At 36.0% G+C, this 21,478-nt stretch overlaps 1 protein-coding gene across 1 annotated transcript in view; it reads left to right on the forward strand.

Annotated features, from left to right (window-relative positions):
• The window catches only part of TMPRSS15 (transmembrane serine protease 15), a 49,240-nt gene extending 30,317 nt beyond the window's left edge, over positions 1-18,923 (forward strand). Inside the window, 12 exon segments of the mRNA XM_074536212.1 lie at positions 272-361; positions 1,615-1,740; positions 2,168-2,299; positions 4,795-4,905; positions 7,799-7,931; positions 11,530-11,622; positions 13,577-13,626; positions 14,084-14,258; positions 15,834-16,015; positions 16,211-16,306; positions 17,178-17,317; positions 18,753-18,923. Of these exon segments, the coding sequence (XP_074392313.1) occupies positions 272-361; positions 1,615-1,740; positions 2,168-2,299; positions 4,795-4,905; positions 7,799-7,931; positions 11,530-11,622; positions 13,577-13,626; positions 14,084-14,258; positions 15,834-16,015; positions 16,211-16,306; positions 17,178-17,317; positions 18,753-18,923 (1,499 nt within the window).
• Positions 18,924-21,478: the final 2,555 nt, after the last annotated feature.

Genomic DNA, 21,478 nt, shown 5'->3' on the forward strand with positions numbered 1-21,478 from the left:
CAAAAGGAGCTTTAGATTTGGGTATCTCTGCTGATGCTGCAAGAATAATTTCTCCACCAAAAGAGTGGTCAGGCACTAGCTAGGTCCTAGCTTTTTTATTACTGTAAATGAGGCAGATGACTGTATCATATTCTTGTCTTCTTATTTCTGTCATGGTTATGTGTGCAAACCAATAATCATGAATATTACTTTTAGAAATTGTCATTGTTACCACAGATTAAAGGATTAAGAGAGCAGGTTAATTGTGGTTTTGAAATGTTTTCTTTTCCAGCTGACTGTGGAGGGCCGGTTGAACTCTGGGAGCCAAACAGTACATTCAGCTCTGCAAACTTTCCAAACAATTACCCTAATTTAGCTTCTTGTAAGTCATTCTTTTCCAAATCTTCAGGCGAAGTTTAACCATATAAAAGTAGAGATACTAAATCTGCTTTTCCAACTCAGACACTGTTAAGCAAACAAAACATCTAAGGTATATACAGTGGGATCTTTTAACTGCATGCTATATGGAACTGAGCAGAAGCTAAGGAATTACGTGCCAGCTGAATAAAAAGGGATGAAAACAAGCATAATCCAATGGAACAGGTCCAGACAGGCCAATTCCATCCTGCCTCTGATGTCAAATGTCTTTATGTCAATGCAGCAGCACATAAGGTGATGAAAGTCCCCATTTTGCCATAACCTGGTGTATCTGCCAGGTTAATATCATCACTTCTGCTGTTAAATAGCTCACATTTTCTAGAGGCAAAGAATATGCGCATGCATTTTATAAAGAATCCTCTCTTTATTGAATGTTTCTTAACACACTAGTGAGATCTTATTCTACTGATGTTACTTGATTTAGATTAAATGAGAGCTGGCAAAAGTGAATGCTTCAAGGAGGATCACTATGTCTTGTTGATGGATAAAGCAAGGAAGAGAGTTTTGTCGTTGCTTCTTAATGAAATTTTAATTATTTATCCCTTCAATTCTGGAGAATTGTGCTGGGGTGGTAATCATAAGAGTTGTCATTTTGTGTTTTTGTTCACTTGAGATATGTCTCACATTTCCAGGATTCATTCCACAAGTTCCCAAATGAGAATCCTGCTAGTGAGAAAATACTTTTCACTCCATGAAATTTATTTTTTTTACTTTCTTTACAAGATTTGTATAGTATCCACACTTAGATGAAATATGAGAAAGTATTGGCTAAACAGAGGCAAAGAGCTATTTTAACTTCAAAGACAGGCTTCTGTGACTGATTATAAAAATTTTCTTACTATCAAATGAGACTTAAGTGACAAGACTATTTGTCACATTGTCACTGTCAGAAAATAGTGGGATATACTACTTTGAGAAAACTCACAGCTGACACAAATGATTAAAAACACGTGTATATGTGGTAGAAGCCTAAAATTAGTTTTTGAAAATGTTTTGAGAATGACGAGCAATAGAATTTTGGTTCTTGACAGCTTTTAAATACAAGATTTAAACTTCTTAATTTCTTGGGTGATTAATAACAATTTAGGAGATTCCCCCCCCCCCCCCCAAAGCCCTTCAACAGGAAAAAGGCACAGTAAATGTAACAACAGAAAAGGTGATTTAAAAGGTGAGTGTATGTGTTTTACTATTTTCCAGGTGTGTGGTACTTGAATGCTGAAAATGGAAAAAACATCCAGCTTCATTTTCAGGTCTTTGATCTGGAAAATATTTATGATGTGGTTGAAATCAGAGATGGCAGAGGACCAGATTCTTTACTTTTGGGCAAGTAGCACCAGTGGGTACTAAAATGAATGTAATCAGACAGCTGGAGCAAACTGATGGATATAATATCATGGAAATTAAATTCCTCTCATTTCAGAGGAAATTCAGAGAAAAAAAATTGAGAAAGCATACTTTATGTGACACCAGGTTTCCAAAACATTTGCATGCACTCAGCTCTCCATGCAATCCGTGTGAGATGAAATTCTCAGGGAGTCAGACTGTTTATATGTGTGGACAAACAGATGGAAAATCTCTTAGCTGAACCTTATTGCTCTATGCTGATTAGTCAAACCTGATGTTGGGCTCTGACCACAGCAATCTGAGTTAGGTTTGGGGGAGCAGCTACATCCCTGTGGTGAACCCAGAACATTTTGAAAAACACAGGAACAAAATATGTTGAATGTACTCATGTTTTCCTGGTGAACAGCTGTCTACACAGAGAGAGGCCCTCTGCCAGATGTCTTCTCTGCAACAAACCAGATGACAGTGATCCTCCGGACAGACGAGTCTTCAACTGGGAAGGGATTTCTTGCAAACTTCACCACTGGCTACCATCTGAGTAAGCATCTGAACCTTTGTAATTATGAGGTTAAACCACTGGCCAAATGTATTTCAGAAAACATGGGGAGTGCAAAGTGACTCTCAGCACTTGCTCAGTAGAAAAAATGGAAATGTTAAAAAGAAAAAGGCTGGTTACTCATCTGTACTTTATATTTCCTGGCAGGAAAAGTGATGGGTTTGTTTCTTAGTGTAATTGGAGCAATGTCTAGATCATGTGCAACTCTGTGATACTATGCGGAAAATTGAGTCATTATTTTGACCAAAATCTTTTCAGATGCTAAGAGGGTAAATACTAACAATTCCCTATTTAAAAAAAAAAAAAAAAAAAAAAAAAAACGAAAACCAAACAAAAAAAAAAAAGTGCCAAAAAACCAAACCAAAACAAAACAAAAAAAAACACCCACAAAAAACCCCAGGAAAATATATCACTTTTTAAATCATTTCAGTGGGTCATTAAAGTGTGTTTAAATGCATTTGTAGAATATTTACTATTGATAACATGCACTAGAAAAGAAAATATACCACTGTGTGTGGTAACTCTGATCAATATTTGTAATATAGTCCTTCTTGCATCTCTAAAAATTTGGTCTTCAGTGTGTGAATAATCTAAGAACTAGTCTCTTAAATATTTGGGCAGCAGTGTTTCTGGTTCCAGCCAGATCCCTCCTGAAAGGCTTTTGATTTTCTTGGGGGCTGCAAATAGACTTGTCACTCATAATTCAGCAATTAACTCACCAAAATATGCAAAATGAAGCGTAATGCAAATTACATGGAACAGTAATAAGCTTAGCAGGACAAATAATTATACAAACTCTAGGCCACATCTTGACTGCATTAATTAGAGGCTTTGTATTACTTGTGTAGAAGTTTGACAGGAGAAGAACAGAGAAAGAAAAAGCAGTATGTATTCAGAAATGTGTGAAGTACCATGCACTTACCGGAACAGAAAATCAGCAAGGATCTAGGCTCTATTTCTTACTTTAACTCTCAGAAATCTTTCAAGTTTCTCCCAGCTTGTTTAGCCAGTGGCAGATTTTTCATGGATTCACAGTAGTAACAATAATATTACTTTTATTAATATTTTTTAAAATCTTCACCTTTGGTCTACATTTATAAAATTAACTCTGTTTAATCCCATTGTGCAAGACTGAGATGTTAGTTTAAATGTCCATATGAAAATTTTGCTGCTTCATGTTCTGCCTTCTCAATCACATTTGTTCAGTCCAACAACTCTCTGCCTTTTTCTTTTATAGCTGGTTCAGCATATTTACTGGGCCAGCCTCGCCCACACTTAGTAAAATGAAAATTAAGCTTAGCAAGGCAGAATTCTCAGAGTTGCCATTGCCAGTTCTGGTTAAATATATTTTAAATGTTCCATTTGCAAAAGAATTATGCTTATTCATGATCTTTGCAGCCAAAGGAGAGAGACTAATATCATTAGCATGCAGGCTTAAGGACAAAAGGATTGTAAGTAAAAAAATTAACTTTAAAAGAAATCAAATTTTTCTTTGTTTTTTTTTTTTTTCTATGAAATATTGGGTTTTGGAAAAGTAAGACTTATTTGAACAGAAATAAGTTTTGGCAGGATGCAATATAATAAAAACACTTTCAATTAAGAACTAAATTCTGTGTAATATATGTCATTAGTTATGGACACTGAATGTGTGAAAATCTGGTTCAAGCTTTTTAAAAACCATATTCTTCTGCTTCCATTTGGTACAAACCATGCTGATTGATGAATGAATTATTTTATAAGAATATTAAAAATTCAGAAGTAAAGCAATTATCTTGCTTTAAATAAGACTTATAGATAATCAAATATTTCTGTCAGTACGTCCAGGAAGGTAAAGTAAACAATTTGTTGAATTTAAGTTTATGCCTGTATATTTCCTGTAATACGAATGAAGCCATTAAAAATATATTTTGGCTGCAGAAAAAATTATAATTTTATATTTACTCTGTCCCTCATTTGTCTTTATTGTATAACTGATTCTGAAGTAGCTTTTATGAACACTTTCCTCATTCATTCCATTTACTTTTATTTCTTCCACCTTTCCCAGCAAATACATTTCAGAAGGAGACTCAGCTCTCATTGCCTCTTTGCTCATATGCTTGATTTGACAGAGCTTAAGATCTCTAAAATTTGTGAAAGTGATGAACATTTGAAAATTGAAATCATTAGCCACTTTTGACAGGATTTGACTTTTCAATCCCATGTTTATCACTTGCAATGGAAGAACACTACTAACTGAGCAACACTAACTAGAGCAGAAAGTACAAGGCAGAGTACCACAAATTCTTATTCTTAATTATCTTCTATTTATCTGAAAATTATCTTTATTTTGAAAGAGAGATGGGTGGAAATGGAAAGAAAAGGAAATCAAAGGTTCTTCATAATATTTACACAGTTTTCTTCAGGTGAACTATAAGACCTCCTGTGAACATCAACCTTCCTCACAACTACAGATTAATTTTCCTCTCGTTTCCCTTCAGGGGCTTGCACAGTTGATGAGCATCAGTGCGGTACTGGGAAATGCATCCCATTGCACAACCTGTGTGACAACGTCCCTCAGTGTGAAGATGGCTCTGACGAAGCAAAATGCAGTAAGGTTTCCTTCTTACAAAGAAAACATAGATTAATTTAGGTTTGGGAAGATTATTAAGATCATCAATTTGAACCATTACTCCAGCACTGCTAAGTTCACTGATAAACCATGTCCCTCAGTGCTACATCTCCACATTTTTAAATCCTTCCAAGGATGGTGACTCCATCATTTTGCAGGTTGACATGCTTAGCAGCCCTTTTGGTGAAGACATTTTTCCCTAATATCAAACCCAAGCCATGCATATTTAGCAGGAATTGCCAGGAAAACAGCCACAGAAGCTCAGCTGGTGTAGAGCACTGCAGGCCATGCCAGTTTGCATAGCAATAGCTCACTGAGCTTGTCAGGACCAGGAAAACAGTCACTTTTCTGAGATAGTGTATGGAATCTGGTGAAGAACTCTGGAAAAGGTAGGAAGCTTCTCTGTGCTGAAAACTGTAGTTGTTTTTAACGGCCTCAAAATTAAATGAAAACTCACCATATGCTTTTCTTCTGTATTTATTTTGTATTTCCAAATTATACTGGGTTTTGCTGTAATTAATTAGAGTGAAAATTCTGCAGTGCAGGGTAGAGAATAAACATGTTCTTGGTGGAAATTCCCAAATAGTTTTGTGGGCGTGAAGCCAAACTATAACACGTGGCACCCTCCAGCCCACCTGGACTCCATGGGGTGAATGGATGGCACAGCTTCAAAAGCAGCATCCATTGTTCACTGCCATTCCTTACTTCTCTGGTAAAGTGGTTCTTTCCAAAGAAATTCCAAGATGCAAATTTCCAAATTCATTCCAAAATGCATATGTACAGTATCTGAATTCATTTTACATAGCAGGGAAATAAATAATTTAAATGTAAGACTAATGCTAAAATCATGTTTGCCTTAGCTCAGCAGTAAAACTGGTCTTTCTGACAATCTACTTTGGAGAACTAAAGGAAAATTTATGGTGGTCTTTAAGCTTAGCACAATTCCTTTGTTTTAAGGAGCTCTACTAGGGGTCAGATGTGTTTTAGATATATGCTGACAGTCAGTTGCTGATTTCAAATTTTTTTTGACATGCATATATATAAAAATATACATGGCATATGCAAATACATGTAGATAGATGATAGATTTGATAGATAGATAGATAGATAGATAGATAGATAGACAGACAGATAGAAAGATAGACAGATATATAGATAGATGTCTGAAGACACAGATTCACTCCTCAAATTAGTTCCATTGGCTGTTTTGTGGCAAAATAGCCACATATTCATCCTTTAAAATGTATAGAATAAAATTCACTTCAGTTTTCTTCTTAAGAAAACTTGAATTTATTTTTTCCATTCATTGCTGAAGTAGATCTGAACAAGAAAACCATCACCTACTTTAACATGACATACATTTTCCCAAAGATTTATTTTGCCACTGATTGTCTATTACTTCATAACAAATTACCTCACATGAAAAGCCTGGGAGATTTGTTTCCAAAAACCCATTTAATCCAAACTTTGGCTAAATCAATCTATGTCTTAAAACAAAATGAAAATTCAATTAGAAACTCTCACATTGAGTCTTTCCAGTGTCCAAAAGCCTTGCTCATTTTCCTGAAACCAATTTTAATGACTTATCAGACGTGGCAACTTGAACTAGACAAACTGTCTTTTCAAATATTCCAACTTCTGAAACTTCCAGGGATTGCAAAGAAATGCCAAAATTCTAAAATATATGATATCTGAATTAAGCAGTTGTTGGATCCTTAATGACTTTATTATTCCTTACCAATGATGTATTTGAAGAAGAACGTGGATCTGATGAGTAGAAAGGAAAAGGACTTATAGTTCAAGTTCTCTCAAGAAGAGAGGTGTCAAAAGTAATTTGGAGAAATCTTGCAGTGCAAACAATTCCAATATGCTTAAGAAGCTCAAAAAATTAATTTAATTTAATCTAAAATCTACCTTCAATTAATTAATCAGTGTAAATCACCCCTTGCATTCATGCACTCCAGGTGTCACGGAGGCATTTCTAAAAATCTAAATGTTTTATTTACTATGGTGGGTACTCTATGTGAAAGCATTTTGGTGAAAAATGTTTTTTGCACAAGTAAGATTTTTTTAAAAAAATATTTTGGAAAACAATAAATGTCAATGCATTGCATGCTTTTTCTACTTCTCAATGGCAATACATGTAATCTGCCTAAAATGCAGCTGTAGCTGCCAGGTCATATATGAGACTCTGTTGACATTATTATATATAAATCTGAGATTATATAATAAAATTCTTATTTTATATAGATGTACATACATGAGATTCTGTTGGCCATACAGTCCAACTTCCTTAGTCTCTATGCTGACAGCATAAGACTTTTTACCAATAAGTTAGATTTTCTGAATTCTTGTTCTGTATATTTTCTTTTGGGAAAAGCTTTTATACAAGGACTGGTTTTTCAGTGAGCTTTAATTATTAGTATGACTGTTTTAACTAAAACTGCAGTGAAAATAGTAGCAATTGGAATTGGAAATAATTTTTTTAACCTTATTTCCAGTCAGTATTACTGAGCATTATGGAACTAAGGCTTCACTCATTATTTGGATATTGTATAATGCTGACTAAGAAAAAAATGCATTGTTTAGAGTTGATGGAAAATGTACTGTTTATTGTCTATTTCTGAGACATTTGCAAAATACAAGGTATGAAACTCTCCTGTGGCAGAAATATAGGAAATAACAATAGCATTTCCTTCCTGTGGGAGCACATCTTGGAGATGCTGGGTTTATTACCTCTATAAAGCATTTTACCTTTTTTTTTGTATTCTTCATTGGCAATAATAAATCTCTTTATATTACATTTCTGTTTGCTTGGGGTGGAAAGTTGTTTGTCGCCTATGTAAAATGCTTCTGCATGTTTTATTCCCCAGTGAGATTGCTCAATGGCTCTCAGAGCACCGAAGGGCTGGTACAGGCCAGGGTTGGGGAGTCGTGGCACCTGGCATGTGCAGAGGATTGGAGTGGAGAGATTTCAGACAGTGTTTGCCAGCTGCTGGGGTTGGGGTGAGTGATAAATATTCATTGCCCTTTGTGACTTGTTTGCAGATTTGTTGAGTGTATATTGGCATTTTCCTCCTTGTTTCACTGGTGTACTCTCCAAAAAAATGGCAAATGTATCTGTCTCTGTCAAGTGCAGCGCTTGGTGTGCCAACAAATTTGAGAATGTGGCAAACTCTGTCTTGATGACATTCAGCACAGGATTGATGACTCTGAACATGGCAGGTTGGGCATGAGGATGCATACTGGAGAACACTGGGAAAGTGTTGTGGATGCATCACCCTTTTATCACTTTATGTCATCATTTGCATCTTCACTATCATAAGGATGGCTCAAGAGTAAAGCTGGAGCCAACAGCAGCCTTGGCTGCTCAGCTTTTGTAGTGCTGCTGATCATTCCAAGTAGAGATCATCATTTGGATACTCTGCTAGAATAGAATGGAATTCTAGAATTCTGCTAGGTAGAATGGTGGACTTAGAGCAAGGATAGAGTAGCGAAGTATATGGCAGAAATATAGATTTGGCTTTAGTCCCTGTTCAGAATTTTCAAGGGAAACTTGGGATTGTTGAGTGCAGGGTGTGGCATTTTTCAATCTGTGGTAAAATTTATGGCCTAAATTTTGGCCTTACTTACATCATGTTCTACTCCACTTCCATCCACTAAATAATAATTAGCTTTCCTGCAGGGATGAATTTTTTAGGGAATGTCACTCACACAACTTATGATCAAACTAAATTCTGACCTTACAATTCATTATTTTGGTCTGTGACCAAAGAAAGATGCTTACAAATCCCCTTCCTATAAATTAATTGCAGTAATCACAGAGTTAGAATGACTTAGAAAAATATCCAAGAGTTTTTTCAGAAATGCTTCTAATTGGATGAATGTCTGCTGGTTTTTTGGGTTTTCTACATTTTTCCATTGGGTGAGTACTGAGTTTACATAAAAATCAGGTAGCTACATGTAAAAGTCCTGACTGTAATTTATATATGCATACATATAAGAACATACAAACTGTGTGTAAATCTTCTTCTGGTCAAATCAACTGATTCCTTAGAGTGGCCTTCTTCCTCTGATTCTTTCTGCCCCTACCTTGCCTCCTGTCCCTTCTGGACAGAAGTAATTTTGTGGTCTACTGATTTAATTGACATATTTGATAAGCTTCAACAAGCTCTTCCTTCCATGGAAGGAACTATTAAATAATAGTTAATGCTTTTTTTCTTCATAGCATTCTCAGTTTATTACATACTCCCATTGTCTAGAAAAAATATTTTTAAACCTAACTTGTATTACATTTTTGTAACCTGGGTGCTACTGCAGTTACAGCACAGGACAAAATTCTCATATGGGTGTGTCTATATTTATGTATATATTAATACATGAATAGGTGTGTGTATATATATATATATATATATATATGTGTGTGTGTGTGTGTGTGTGTGTAACTTCGGTGAGCACCACACTATTCTGCTTTCCTTGACTCCCCCTGTAGCAGCATATTTCTTAATAAGCATCACCACATTTGTTACTAAATGGATGTTTGCAATAGCAGGTGATGAGTAGGCTGTAGCTCATGCTCCTACACTGAATTACTACCTAGAATCATGTTTTTTTAGAAGACAGGCTAAAGTTCATCTAGGACAATTTAGTTTTACTATTAATTGCTTATACATTTGCTAGTCTCACTTTCTGTTTAATTTATGAAAAGGCTGAGCTGATAGGAGTCTTGTATCATATCCTGATTATTTATGTACCCAGGCTACAAAGTGCCATGTTCCTCACAGGTTCCAGTAAATCTCAGTGTGAATCCTTTTGCCTCCATTTATTAAATATGTGGCTGTTGCATTTGTGATTTGTACCAAACAAGAAGCCAGTCTGGGGACATGCTTATCGTGCATCTACAAAACACACCTTAAGCAAATAATTTGCAAATCTTCTTAATTAGTCTGGGCTGCAAGATGAGCAAATTGATGCTCTGGAGAAAACTGAAAATTATCCTTTGCTCAGCTTGCACTTGTATCTGTGTGCCTCTGACAGCACTGCTAAAATCTGTTGTCAGCATCTTATTTCCTGGAACCAAGAAAATCACACACTGAGCTTTTCACCATTGCATTGGGCCAATGCAAAACAATCCTGTTTCCCTGGGACCAGAGCCAGCTGGGCCTTTGCTAAATTGTACCCAGGAATGGGGGTAGACCTGGCAATTTTATCACACCTAAAAATCCAACAAGAGTGAGAGTTTTTAGTCTTTATTCTGCAACCCTTCATTCTATTTTCTTCATGAATTTGCAACATTCTTCAGAAGGCAATTAGGTCCTGGGAATACTTTGCTGGTCTCAGCAAAGTTCTTCATTACAGAATTTGACTCTGCCTACCTGGCTTGGCACTTTACTGCTCTCTCAGACTGTCTAAAAGCACTTCCAGGCTGGGAAATGCAGCAGCAGTGACTTTTCCGGCAGGTGGATCATACAACTCTCCTGGTGGCACAGCAGGGTTGTTGAACACCTCTTTATTTCATACACAGCAGATTAGCAGGCAGATTCCAGACTTCATCCTCCCCAGGAGAGTGAGATTTACTGCATTTGAGGAGAAGACACAGTGCAGGTGCTCCCTGTGCATTAAACCTGCAGGTGCTCCTTGTGCATTAAACAAACAGTTCCCTTATTTCTCCTGAGTTGTGTAAGGTTAAAGGGCCAAATGGGAGGTTTTCATCCCCCCAAAAATTATTCAGTCTAACCACAGCTATCATTTTTCCCCATGCTTCCTCAAGGGAAAGCAAATATGTTTCATAGTTATGTGTTCTAAACCGGTCATATGAAGTATCACAAAGTGCATAATGCAGAATGGACTAGAAAGTAAATCTGGATATGGGTTCTAAATGTCAAAACTATTTGTCTCACCAAAAAGCCATTGCTACCTAAACAAAACCCCAAAAAATTAGTTGAAGAATAGACTAATTGATTCCTTTAAATTGTGACCTTTAAAGCTTCCATCTAACCCAATCTGTTCTGTGATTCTGTGACTCTATGAATACACTCCACTCTTGATCAATAGCAAACTTGACACTATTGACTTATTCCATAGCCACTCTGATTTCAGCAGATCTGTGATGTGAAAATTAACTATTTTTTTTACTCCATTAGATTCTTCATTATGCAAAATACAATTTCATTTCTTTCCTAGATATAATAGTATAACTGCATCCCTTCAAAAACACAAGATTGTGATACCCCAAGTTTCAGATATTACTGCCCTAAGTTCTAGCTCCATACATTTAAGAACTGATATTTCAAACCCTTCATTGTGGCAGAGCAAAACCAAACTAAATATTTACTGCTGTCAAAAGAACTAATATCCCTTTCAATATGAATGAAGCATTAGAAATCTTAGACTAAGATGTAAGACTGGAAGTAAGAGACACATTTTAATCCAAACGAGTTTCAAGCCTCAAAAATCCTCTGCTAAAGGGTCATTATTTGAGAAGAAGAAAAAAAAGTTTAAAAAGTTGGTGTTTATTCTATCAGCATCATCATTTCCCAACTATTGCTCTACTGGTGGATTAGGGTATATATCTAAAAAATATACATGTGTCTTTTTGTCCCAGGCATGCAAATATGTCATCAGCTGTATTAATCACTGGAGATGGCCCATTTGTCACCATCACCAAAGGTAACCACAGCCTAATTTTCACAAAAAGGTGGGTACAGTGAGATTTTTTCCTCATACAAACCATGTCTTTAAGTGTTGTGGTGATTATTTATGCACTAATATACAGCTCAAATCCTAATTGACATCTCTATCCATTTACTGTGGAAATGATATGCTCTTTTATGAAAACATTTCTTATCTATCCAGAGAAATCTCTAAATTATGAGTACATATTATAATAGAATTAAGACTGCCTATATATAATATAGAAGAATTAGGATGGAGTGAGAATCACCCATAGTTACAGAGTAGTTGTCAAAGCTGGTTCTCTCTCTAATCAGCAGAGAAAAATAGACACTCCAAAATGTGATCCATCAAGGCATCTCTTGAAATATGATGAGTCACACTCTATAACTCTTTAACTTTATTGATACGGACTTTGGACACACTGAGGATTGCCAATTTAAGCCATCCACAGACAGGAATCTATATTTAAACAAACTGTGCCCACTCAAAAAATGACTCCTGGAATTGTCTCCACCTTTACAAGTGAATCATAAGATGACATGATCCTCAGAATACTTTTGATTCTATTCTAACCTTTCTCAGTCCAAATAACTGCTAAGGGATTCTGAAGGGTACTAGAAACTGGTCATTTCTTGTAGATGAAATGAAAATGTGTAATTAGCCCAGGATTACATCCTCAGGAAATGGTGGGATTTACAACACAACTCCCAAGCAGAAAGGCTTGCCATCATCAGTTTAAAGAATTGTAATGACTTCAATTACTATTTTCTAAGAGGCTTTACTGTATAATTTTTTCTGGATTTCTATCAGAACACTGAGCCAGAAAATTACTGTCTAATTGCTAAAATGCTGAAACCATGTTGAGGACAGCAAGAATCCACGTTCTTTCAGTTTCCCTTAATAAACACAACACATAGTGACAAAGCAAGAGACATGTCTTAATTTTCTGTGGTCTATTATTTTGTTTACGTGAAAAAAAAAAAAGTTACATTTTATATTCTAATTATACTCTGTTAACCCCAAACATTTATCATTTTTATGAGTGCTAAAAGTATCTTAAACTAATGGAATATCATTGGAAGTTATTTTTCTTTTTTTCTTGAGTGAATGTCTAAACCAGCATTGCCACAAGACATCTTCAAGAGCAGTAATGATTTAAAGATATCTTCTGTTAATAACTGTAAAACACTAAAAGTGATTCAAGCATGAGGAAATGGAATAAATTCATTTATCTTAGTTGTATTTCTGTGGCAGAAATAGGTATCTTCTCCCATGTTTCATCTGGACAGCTGATAGGAATCATTTTGCAGGGTGACACTATTGCAGATTCACACATGGTTTTTCTACATATAATGAGTGCTAGAAAGATCACACAGATTTGATAATTTAAGCAACTGAATTTATTAACTGGTAATCCAATTATCAAACGTATTTTTTAAATTGTTTTTTTATTCAAGTGCATCCACCATTGAAACAAAGGAGGGCACATATAATAGGGCTTGAAATCTGCAGTGACAGAGACAGCAAAAGAATTCTCTGGTGCCCTTAGGTAATGTGATTTTTGGCAGGATTTTTTTGTAAGAGCCCCAGATCCTGCCTTTTTGATACATGTGAGCAGACTCCACAGGGACTAATTCTTTTTGCCAGTTCTAAGTGAAGATCACGCTCACAGATGCCCTAACTACTCCAGATTTCTGCCTGGCGTGCTGCTTGACAGCTGACACTCAGGGAGGCACAGAGGAGGGTGCTCAGCACATGCCTCTGGTGCCTTTTGGCCACTCCTGTGCAGACCAAGAGGCAGCTGAGAATTGTTGGGCTGAAGTGCAGGCAGGAATGTGCTTCTCCTGCTGGGAGCTGGCTCCACAAAGAGGAAAAAGCAGAGGCAAATGAAGTAATTTCTGCTGAAGCACCCAACCAGTGGGTGCTTGTGGTGAGACAGGCAACTCCCTTTACATTTAATTGCACTTTTATTCTAGAGAACACTGTCGGGACAACCTGGTGGTTCATCTGCAATGTAACATTCAGTGTAAGTACAATGATATTCAATGTAAGCACACAGAATCCAGGAATGTTTCACAGAGAGATCAAATTGTTCAGATCATAAAGCCAAATGTTTATGGCTTGAATGGAAAGGTTAGGGAATGGACTATAAATGCTATACTCATAATGATATAAACAAAGGAAAATTTAGTCTTCACTTGATTTCAGTGTTAAGTGTATGCTAGAGTTGGATCTGTAGTGAAAACATTTATAAAATAAATGTATAAAAATTCCAGAAGATCTGAGGAAAGAAAACATCTAAATCCAACTTAGACAGCTGCATCTTGATTTCAGCTATAAAAACCCAAAATTTTTCCCACAGTATTTTTGAATAGCAGTTCAGATTCTACAAAGCCTTGTTCTTTCCAAGAAGATGGACTAGTCTAATAAAATATGCAACATCCCTTTAGTTTTTTGTTTTATTTTATTTTGCTTTCTCTTAGCTTGTGGAAAAAACCTGCTAACTCAGAATAATGGAACAAGAATTGTAGGTGGAAACGATGCCAGAAGAGAGGCTTGGCCCTGGATAGTTTCACTCCATTTTAATTTCCAACCCGTTTGTGGAGCTTCCCTTGTCAGTGACGAGTGGCTGGTGACAGCAGCACACTGTGTCTATGGGTAAAGTTATTTCATGTGCAAGTTCACTGAGGAAGCGTCAGATTATGAACAAATTGTGATGCTGATGTGAAAAATTAACAAACTCCTGGTTTAATTACCATGTTTTGAATCACTTGTAGTCTCAGCTGAAAGCTCCCAGGTAAATCCTCAGTCCTTACTTTAATGCAGACAATTGTGGAAACAAAGCAGCATTTCCTGAACAATAAGGAATTGCACTTTAAATGCATGGTATTAATACTGAGCATTGGTTCTTAATCCATAATTATTGTGGGTCTCCATAAATTGGGTGAATTCCTCTACCAGTGGTATAAAAGTTGACATCATATCCCATAAATTAAACACAGCATTCCTCCTGCATATTATCCTGGATTGATCAAGATTTACTGTGCATCACTGGAATGACTCTTGATTTATGTGCATTGATTAGGCAATAGTAGATATCTTCTCTATGGTGTAATTTGTATCATTCCAAGAAGTGATGCATATTGAAATATTTTCTAGGATATTTCATAATATCTACAATAAAACCAGATGTTTTAAAAGACATATAGAAACTGGAATGGTAAAAAAAATCAACCAAAAAAACCCTAAAAGCAAAATTAGAATAGAGCTTTCACTACAAATAGCTAAATGGTAAGGCAGTGGAAACTGCCAAAATCCCAACACTGCCTCATGGCATGATGAGCACTACATTCCACACAAAGACACTAAAATGATAAGGATTAAGCCCCTTAGTTTCCTCACAATAAATCCACAATTGTCTTGATACTTCCTTTTCATGTGAATCACCTTTCTCTTTTCAACTAAATCTAATTTTGCCTTTGCTAGAATTTTCCTAAATTGAAGCTTGTGGTTTCACATGTTCTGAACATTTAACTTGGACACTCCTAGTTTAGAACAAAAGAACTTCTTGATGTCAAACCAAAAGATGAGCAGAAACCAATTCAGTCCAACAATCAGGCTGAAAATGTACTTTTTAAATCATAAGGTGATTGATTAAAAACCAGAAAATATTAAAGTTCTCTGATGAATACAGCATCAAACCAGCATGTGTAGATTAAGGAAAAAATGCAGATTATGTCATATTTTGCTTTAGTATATCTTGTTTGACTGAGATTAAACCTGAGGGACTAGTTTTCTGAGTCTGTGAGCTGCAGCATTTCCAACATCTCAGACCTCTTATCCCTTAGACATTCCATTACAATTTTCTAACTAGGACCAATATTAATTGCCAGCAGTCAGCAGTATTCTTCATAGTGTTTAAAAAGCCATGGTAATTTAGTTAATGTATTTCCCTCCTCTGCACCACCATCTGATTAATTCATTATAAATAATGCATTATAAGCTCACCATAAAAAAATCAGCAACGCATATCTGCAGTGTGGATGTTTAAAACAGTATGCTCATGGAATTCTAAGCACATCTACCCTGTTCTATTTTCTATGTTTTATTTGACAAAACATGCAAATGCTACAGATTACCACAAGGCTAGATGTCAGCATTTTATCTGATACACATTTTTCAAGACTTCCATTAATCATTTCTAATTGTGAACACTCTCTTTGATATTTCTAGGAGACAGCTGAAGCCATCCCGCTGGCAAGCAGCTCTTGGCTTGTACAGCCAGTCAGACCTGGCAAAGCCTCCAGCAGTGGTTCAAAACATTGACAGAATAATTATAAATCCTCATTACATGAAGCCAACAAAAGACGGTGATATTGCTCTGATGCACCTTCAACACAAAGTGCAGTATACAGGTGAGTTTTGGTTTTCCCAAAAGACCCATTTATTCTATTATGCTAAGCATATGAGGGTGGTGGGGAGTCTGCTCACTAATTCCTGGATATCTTGGCAAAAAGTGGGTTTGAATGAATGAACATTTTCTAGTATGACTTCATAAAACCTGAATACAGGGAAGAGGTTGAAATTGATTACTTGTTTCTCATTCACAGATTACATCCAACCTATCTGCCTACCAGAAAAGAATCAACAGTTTCCACCAGGAATTAACTGCTCCATTGCTGGCTGGGGAGCTATTCGCAATGATGGTGGGTCATGTAGCTGTGAGGGCAGGCTTGTTCCTATTCCACAGGAGTTGCTAAGGTCAAATAGTTTAGAGAGCTACTCTTCCACATGAAAATTTAAGAAATATCCCATTCCACTATTCCTTCTCTGAAGCAAAATTATATCTCTTGGGAAAAAAACCATGCGTATCTAAGTTCATTAGGCTATGAAGAAAGCTTCTTACATCCACTTAGAAGTCATGATGACTGCTTTTCTCAACATGAAATATGTACATCTGAGTTCCAGATATTGGGTGGGGGAAGAGGAAGATTAGTCTTTGTGACAATGTGAAAATGATTTTCCCCAGAAGTCAAAAAAGCTGACTGCAGTGTGAAATGTATGTTCTGTTTGTATGTCATGCGCTCCAGATTTGGAGTCTCTCTGAAATAATGAACATGACATTTCTCTTCCACAGTTGAATACATTGACTTCTACGTTAAATTGCATTTAAAATTTTGGGTAGGAATTATTAAAATAATTTTAAAATAGCTTTAAATAACCAAAGTTACTCAATGAATAGTGAGGAAACACTAGACAACCCATATTCCTAAGTCTTTAATCATCCCTTAGATCTCCCCACAGTGAGTTCATAGTCATTGATTTTAGTAATCTTGATTCAATTATAACCAAATTCAGTCCCATTACAAAAATGAAAGACAGGATTCAGTTAATGAGCCCTGTTTAATCAGAGACTGCGTTACAGGGGCATAAGCCTGAGTAGTACAGCAGTAAGGCAGGGATTCCTGCTGCTCAGGAGTGTGCTGAGCATACTGGCACAGGAACAAAACCATCAGCGTTCCCAGTGGGATGCACGTATTTAATGCTGCAGGTAAATGTACTTTGTATTCTCATCAGGTCCCTCTTCAAACATACTGCAAGAAGCAGAGGTCCCTCTCCTTTCTAATGAAAAATGCCAGCAATGGATGCCAAAATATAATATTACTGAGAATATGCTCTGTGCAGGATACGACATGGGAGGAATAGATTCCTGCCAGGTAAGTAGAAGCAACTCATTTTCACTGCTGTCATAAACCTCATCTAGTTAACTGAATAAAACTCTCCCTGATCCTCCACTTATGAAAAACAGAACAATCCCTGTCCATTAATGTAACTTCTACTCATGGTACTTTGCCCATTTAATAATTTATCAGGATACAATTAAAATTATTTGTGTGTGTGTGTCGTCTTGGCATAAACAATCATGGAGGGAGATAACTATGAGGATTGGGATTTTTTTGCACTAGGCTTTGAATAATTCCTGCTGAGTAATTCCATGAAGGTGAGAGGCCATATAAAAATAATGATTTTTATTCCAGCAGTATGGAGTCTGTGGCATGGAGACTGGCTGCCCTCCCTCAAGGCTGATGAGGAGCATTTTCACATAATTCCTACTGCCTTGCCCTACCAACCTAAGCCTTCACCACCTGCCCTGACTTTGCCCAGTTCAGTCTAGAACAAGGATTCTATTCAAGACTAATGTCCTTTCCCCTCATGGTTTTCCTCTTTCCCTTTTTCTTTCTGAACCTTATACTGAACAAAACCAAAATAAAACAACAACAACAAAAAGAAATCCAAAACACAACAACAATTCCATGTAGGATCACAGGCTAATAGAGAGTACAAGTGACCAGCCCTGTGATCAATGACCAGTCAGCCATGAGCAAAGATAAACAAGTGATTCCTGATAGCACATCCCCCTTTAGGCTGCTGTCACAGCCTTTAACATTCTGGGATGCCTCAGGGTTATGGGCAGAAGCATTTTAATGGCCGAGTCCTTGCAGAATTCTCTGGTAAAGATCCATTCACAGGGCCTGGAGAAGACACAATTAATACTGGTTCAACTAACTTGATAGACAATGAAAAATAGTAATTGTTTTCTTTCTCATCAAAACAAGACACCCACGGCTGACTCATCCCCACTCAAGCTAAATCAAATTCAGTCTCTATTACAATGCTACATCTCCTAAACTATTGAAAAGGAGGTGAGAGAAAAGAACACCTCTTCTGGCAATCTTGTTATTTTGTTCTCTAAATTTGAAACTGTAGAAATTCTGGGGTGACTGAAAATAGAACAGTGTTTTGGCTGAATATATTCAATTGAAATAAATCCTCCACATTTACTCAGGCTTTGTGAAATATGAAGGGCTGAACATAAAAGGAATAAGATTAAAAAAAAATCTCTTGAAGTCCAGTCCTGTATTAGAAGACTGATGACAACTTAAGCTCACATAATTTAAAAAAATAAAGAAAAAAAAATGGATAATTTCAATTATTTTTTCACATGGAAATATTCATATTGATCTTTCTGGTGCTAAAGACATACAGGGGTAGAGCATCTATGATTAAGGAACAAAATGAACAGACATCATAAACAGGCTCTGCCTGAAAGTTGACACTGCTCACTTTTAACTTTTGAATTTGTCATTGCAGGGGGATTCAGGTGGCCCTCTGACATTTGAAGATGGGGACAAGTGGTTTTTGGTTGGTGTGACATCATTTGGAGAAGGCTGTGCCCTTCCCCAGAGACCAGGAGTGTACGCTCGAGTCACCATGTTTGTGGACTGGATCAAAACCATCATCTATTAGCTTGATATTTTTTAATTATAGCAATGGAGTTCAGATGTTGAAAGCAAGACATTGCATAATGACGTAAACTAGGCTGCCATTTCAATCTCACAGAGAAACTAAATAAACATGTAAATCTTGGTGAGGAAAAAACTGGTAACTTCTGCTTGTTAGTAAGATCCATTTCCAAGTGAGAACAACATTTCAAAAGAGCTAAAATGGTTTTGTTAATAAATAGTTTTGTCATTATAATTCTTATTTTATATAGGATTTTAGGAAAACAAATTCTTTGAACATCAGGGCACTAACTGCACAGTGGAGGGCCTTACAAAGCACGGGCAGTAAAAAAATGTTTGCAAACTGTAAATTCTGCAGTGGAAAAGAATCCAAATTGTCAATATCAAGTGAAATATTATCTGGTTTATGTTTTTACATTGTGTTTTTCAATGTGCAATTTCACATTAATGCAGAGTCAACTCTTCCCAGGAATCTCTCTGCACATCAAAATGAAGGTGCATGTCCTCTCTTCAAACTGGCTCATGGGAGTTCCTCTGCCTTGCCTCTTACAAAAGGCTCTGGAGTGAGGTTTATGGATTGTGCAGAAAGGCTGACCATGGATCATGCTGCTTTCTAATGAACAAACTGAATGTCAGCCAAATGTTCTCTCTTGTGTAATGTGCTTGGAATTAATAGAGTTAAAAAAGGATTGAATAAAGCTTTTTAGTTTTCTTTCTAGGCAAGTGTTTGGCAATTATTCAAACAATTATAGAGATGTGCTTTTCCACACCCAAGCACAGACTCACAATACCACAACTTCTTCTCATAAAAAGTGATGTTTCTAAAAATATTTGACAATAATGAGTACCAGTTCTCCCTCAAGAATAATAGTGTTTCCATATTACAAGCTTTTTCTGTACTGGCGATTTTTAATATATATTTTGGGTTTTGTAAAAAAATCAGCAGGGTATCCCATTACAGCATTCTAAAGAGGAAAGAATATGAAAACTAAAATAAGGGGTTTATCTTCTTGATCTCTAGGTTTCTATTAAAAAATAATTGCTTACTTGTTCAAATGCCTTAAATTCTATGGCATTAGTGTAATATGATGCACTTCTTTATTTCTGTTTTCACACCAGTGTAGGACCTTTATGTATTTATCATTCCATACCCAAACGACAAATGCATTCTCACTTACTGGATTTGGTTCTTACAACCCTAAATGAAGGTATGGAATGCTTGCAAACAGAGGTTGGCAGTCACTGATTAAAAAAAATAAGTCCCAAACTGCTTTCAGGTCTTTGTAATTAGAGAATTAGGTCCAGACCAAAATCTGTAGCTTTATCAAAGACATCTGTGATCACAAATAACACATATAAATATAATTATGACAGAGAGAGGGTAAGAAGGTTTTTTAGACACAGTCTCTGATATGAAAAACACAGTTTTTCAACATTAAAATATTAGAGTTGCAAATTTTATCTTTCTTAGTGAACTATTGTTTCTCCTATTACTCTAAAAAGTAGAGCATTTTGCTACCAGTATAAATTGATTTGGATTAAGCAATTACATTAAAATGCTTAAGTACAATATGACCTGATTTTTGCATTATTTACCATAGATCACTATTGTACATTGTGTTTCAGTCTATTAATGAAATACAAAAACCAAATGAAAGCAGATCCAGCCACTAGAAAATATGCTTCCCAGGAATACAGTAAGATACTTTTATCTGGGTGCATTTTCTTGCTTTCCAAAATGCAACGCATATTTTGAGATATACATTGATAAAACAACTCATCAGACTGAAAAAGTTGTGTACTTATGCAGTATACAACTGTATAAGTATACATACATATATAATATATATTTATAATATATTATATAGTATGTTATATATTTATACCATATAAACCTTGGCATAAAAAGATATATCACATAAACTATTTTAATTTTAAAAACCATTTTATTTCACCTAATTATGTTTAGATAAAACTGACATAACCTTAGTCAATTACATTCTAGCCTTTGGTCAACATCCATGGCTTCAGTTGCCTGCAAATTAACCTGTGAAGAAACCAGTCAATAATATGTTAAAACACTTGAGCAGAACAGATTATTTGCAGTTGAGTCAGTTCCAAAATGCTTTGAAACAGAGGATGGATATGGTGATAGATATGGAAATATTTCACCCCAATAGCTAATATTTCTTATTTCTACGTAAAATCTGAGCACACTACAACAGAAGCACTGGATGCCCCTCCCCATCTGCCTTCATGCAGAGTTTGAGACAGGTCTGTGCCAATGCCTGCCTATCCATCACTTTCACTCTGTAAAAAACACTCCTGAAAGTATTTGCACTTTCCTAACTGCTGCTTCAAAATCACTTCTGCTGCCATTAACCATGATATTGATAGTGACAACTTTACGTGTCCTTTGGAAGTATGAAGAAATAGTTAATCCCTAAGTTAAAGGGAGTTAATCCTTCAAGACCATAAAAATGAACTAAGTTCTTTTTACCACAACTCTTCTCAAGAAAGAGGTCTCTCCTCCCCTCAGTTGAGTTCATCAATATTAACATCAGTAGGAAAACA

This window comes from Zonotrichia albicollis, chromosome 2, assembly GCF_047830755.1.
Source record: "Zonotrichia albicollis isolate bZonAlb1 chromosome 2, bZonAlb1.hap1, whole genome shotgun sequence".
Taxonomy (NCBI): Eukaryota; Metazoa; Chordata; class Aves; order Passeriformes; family Passerellidae; genus Zonotrichia; species Zonotrichia albicollis.